Source organism: Apaloderma vittatum, unplaced genomic scaffold (genome assembly GCF_000703405.1).
Source record: "Apaloderma vittatum isolate BGI_N311 unplaced genomic scaffold, ASM70340v1 scaffold12535, whole genome shotgun sequence".
Taxonomy (NCBI): domain Eukaryota; kingdom Metazoa; phylum Chordata; class Aves; order Trogoniformes; family Trogonidae; genus Apaloderma; species Apaloderma vittatum.
The window spans coordinates 15,693-19,738 of record NW_009717685.1 but is presented as its reverse complement, the minus strand read 5'-3'; the positions used below and the strand labels follow the sequence as shown (position 1 = coordinate 19,738).

At 41.8% G+C, this 4,046-nt stretch overlaps 1 protein-coding gene across 1 annotated transcript in view; it reads left to right on the top strand.

Annotated features, from left to right (window-relative positions):
- Positions 1-598: 598 nt before the first annotated feature.
- Positions 599-4,046, top strand: part of LOC104274383 (phospholipase B-like) — a gene marked incomplete at its 3' end in the record, with an annotated part of 17,576 nt that continues 14,128 nt past the window's right edge. The window contains exons 1-2 of the mRNA XM_009869995.1: positions 599-740; positions 2,511-2,730. Of these exons, the coding sequence (XP_009868297.1) occupies positions 599-740; positions 2,511-2,730 (362 nt within the window). The remainder of the gene's footprint in view (positions 741-2,510; positions 2,731-4,046) is intronic.

Sequence of the window (4,046 nt, the reverse complement as noted above, 5' to 3'; positions counted from 1 at the left end):
GTCTAGCTGGAGGCCAGTAACTAGTGGTGTATGCCAGTGGTCGATACTGGTCAGCATCTTCCTTTATTATCTGGGTGATGAGACAGAGTGTGCCCTTGGCAGGTTTGCTGATGATACCAAACTGGGAGGAGCGGCTCATGCATCAGAGGGTCGTGCTGCTGTTCAGCAGAGAGACCCCACCAGGCTGGAGAAATGGGCTGACAGGAACCTCGTGCAGTTCAGCAAAGGGAAATGCCAAGTCCTGCACCGGGGGAGGAGTAACTCCAGGTATTGATATATGCTGGGGGCTCTCCATTTCAAAAGCAGCTTTGCAGAAGAGGGCAGTGAGGGTGCTGATGGAGGCCAAGGTGAACATGAGCCACCAATGTGTCCCCATGGCAAAAAAGGATAGCTGTCCCCCGAGCTGCATCAGGAGGAGTATTGCCAGCAGGTCAAGGGAGGTGATCCTTCCCCTGTGCTTGGCATCGGTAAGGACATGCCTGGAGTGCTGGGTCCAGTTCTGGGCTCCCCAGTACAAGAGAGGTCTGGAGCTACTGGAGAGAGCATGGCAAAGGGCTATGAAGGTGATTAAGGGTCTGGAGCATCTCTTAGGTGAGCAATGGCTGAGAGAGCTGGGACTGCTCCCCCTGGAGAAGAGAAGGTGCTGGGAGATCTTACCAATGTGTACGAATACTTGAAAGGAGGACGTAAAGAAGTCAGAGCCAGCTTCTTCTCAGCGGAGCCCAGTGATGGGACCAGAGGCAATGGGCACAAACTGAGGTTTTCTTTGAATGGAGGTTCTCTTTGAATGCTTTTTTACTATGAGGCTGAGCAGGCACTGGCACAGGCTGTCCGGAGAGATTGTAAAAAAACTCTTTTCTGGGACGTACTTGAAAGCCATTTGGACATGATCCTGGGAAGTTTGCTCTAGGTGACCCTGCTTGAGCGAGAGGATTGGACAAGATGACCCCTACAGGTCCCCTTCAACCTCAGCCATTCTGTGATTCTCAGTAGAAACCAGTTCTAGCTATTCTTTCTGGAACTGCAGGAGAGAATAGCTTTTCAGTTCTTGAGTCACAGAGATTATTCAGCAGTCTGTTGAAATGGGTGAAAACTGGTTTAAAGCAACTATGTAACTGCTATGTCAAAAAGCGATTAGTTGCAGAAAGAACTTAATTCTTGGAAAGTATTTTTGCTTTTTCATTCAAATATGCCACGACTCTTCATAAAAGTAGCTTCTTTATGTTTTAGAATACTGAATAAAGTGGGTGTGCTTAATTTGAAATCAAACTGCCTGCTTAATCAAAAACATTTTACTTGCAGCTTTTTGAAGAACATTAGGTATTGTGCTGGCATTGTATTGCCTTTTTTTACAGTTCCATTATCATAGAATACATACCAAGTATTTTGTGTGAGATCATCCGGCCTTAGATCTAGCTCTCCATTTTGCAGTTATTATGGGCACGATGCACAGTATGAATTGTTATTAGTAGTAACCAAATGGTTATTTCTTGCAATAAACTGGAAGGACTAGTTGCCTTACTCTGGAGAAGTGTCAGGTGAATAAAGACGTTGCTGGCTCTCAGTAGTTATAAGTGTTTTTGAAGTTATCCATTAAAACTTTCAAATAATTTCAGGAACAGTATGACTCATGGTTTTTGAACTCTTTTCACTTGCAATACTGTAGTAGTGATGTAGTAGAGATCTGATGTAGTCAGGTCCAGTCTTAGGGAAGGTTGAATTAGATACGTAGTTGGCTGTGGGTTTGTTTTTGTTTGATTTTGGGTTTTTTTGGAAAGCAGTTTACCTGGCTCTTTCTTCTTTAGCTCGACAAGCTTAAAATACAAAATGAGGAATGTTTCTTAACAGCAGAACTGTGAGCAGCCTAGTGCCCTTCCTACCTGTTTGTTTCACACTTGGGATCAATTCTCTTTTGACTGGGTGACAGAGATTTTGTGTCTTATAAAGGATTGCATACCTGTGGTGCTTTTGTCTTTAAGCTTGTGATCCACTGAGTTCTAGTGCTCCTGTTCAATAATGTCACTTCAACCATTAGTTGCCCAGAAAGGATGTTTGGAAAACTTTCATAGCCTTTTGAATCTTTAGGTTGAAAGTCAACAGTTAACTTATAATCCTTTGCAGTTGCTAAGGCATGCTGTGTTCTAAGGTTACTTTCACAAGGATTTTTATAGATTTTCTTCTCTGCCAGGTAAGGAAATACTTTTATTGAGTTTTTATGTCAAGACTCAGATGTGTTGGAGTTCTGTACTGAAAGAGTTGTAGACAATTTCCTGAAAAGTAACCTGAGAGTATTTAGCTGCAGCTTTTGTCTTGGTAAAACTCCATTTAGTTCTCGTGTCACTCCTCAGTATGTTAAAATTAGTGTTACTCCTCATAGTGGAACTAAATCTGATGGAAAGCTATCAAATTAACTTTTTAAAATTACTGCAATATTGTCTGGACATTTTAGTATTAAATAGGAAATACCTACTCATGTTTGTTTCCCTTGTCCCCTTTCTTCTGCACCATAGAAATCCGTTATGCAACTGTGTACTGGAACAGAGCTGCAAAAACACTTCAGGTCAGGAATACACTGGACAGGAGCGGAGATGCCTATGGTTTCTACAACAACAGTATACAGACAACAGGTTGGGGAGTTCTGGAGATCAGAGCAGGCTATGGCACTCAGACCTTAAGCAACGAAGATATCATGTATGCGGCTGGCTTCTTGGAAGGCTATCTGACAGCTCCGTAAGTACCTCAGGAAGCAACTCAGTTTGACACTTGTGGTTGATTCCTGTATACTTGTGAGTTTTTATTGTTTGGTTGGTTTCGTGCTTTCCCTTAATTCTCATCCATTTAAACTAATCATACATTTTGCAGTCGTCTGCCATTCTTTTAATTAGTGCCAGGTATGAAATATAGCATCTTCATTATGAACTCAAGATATGCCCTCTCCTCCTCATCCTGCAGGCTCTCCTTAACACCTTGGGTGAGATAGACAAGTACCATATATTACTGATTAAGTAATTCAATCACAGAATAACGTGTATTGAAGTGTGTAAGCCCTATATTGTAAGTCATTACAAAAGGAGTAGCAGAAAGAACAGTGATCTCCCCAGGCTGTTGTTAGGTGACTGGCCAGCAACACAAGCAACTGAGAGCAGATCAGGCAGGGAGAGATGTTGTTAGCAAGGACTGCGAGGCTTCCTTAAGGACCTTTTTCACCAAACGCTGTCAAGAAACTGCTGGTGAGTAGATACTGAAACTTCACAGCATGAGGAGTTTAGTCTCTCTGGGACAAATTAAAAAGTGCTGATATACTGATAGGCCTGAAGGCAGGCTGGTGTGTGTCTGAAAGGGTCAGCGTAGTCCTGAAAGCCCGTTGAAGAGAACCTGAGGGACTGAATCTCTCCTGCAATGCATATCTTTGAAAATTGACAGAATTGTGTACTTGTTATGAATACAGAGTCGTTTTTTTCCCTTAAGGGAAAAGAAAAACCAAACAAAACACCAAAAGAAATAAAAAATTCAACCAACTAAAAAAGTGAGCTATCCCAAACTCTATTATTTCTGTAACTCATTTGGAAGATGGAATGGCACTGGGACATACTAACTGGTACTATATAGCTGGTGATATAGCTAAGAACATGACACACAGAGTTTGTTGTTGAATGAACTCTGTCTTTTCCTCTGTCAGCTTAGTTGCAGGAAAAGAAAAATCCCCAATTTCTGATGCGTGGCTGCAGAACAGTTGGGAGATGCTTGTGATGGTTGCAGTGATGTGAATTTGGCTTAATCAGCTTTGCTTTTAGAACACTGAAATAAATACCCATAGGCTGCATTGGACAGGCCAGCAGGGGAAGGTTGTCTGTTGAATAATTGTCAGATATAGCTGCTAGACAAGATGATTTTAATTTAATTTGTAAGGCATTTTAAAATCACTTAAGATTTGTGGATAGTTCTCTGATCATATGATATGTTAATATGACTCAAGTAGACTTTGCTGGAGAGGCAGCTAGGTCTCTGGAGAGTATAAAGGAAGTTCAGTAAAGTGATATTTGTCA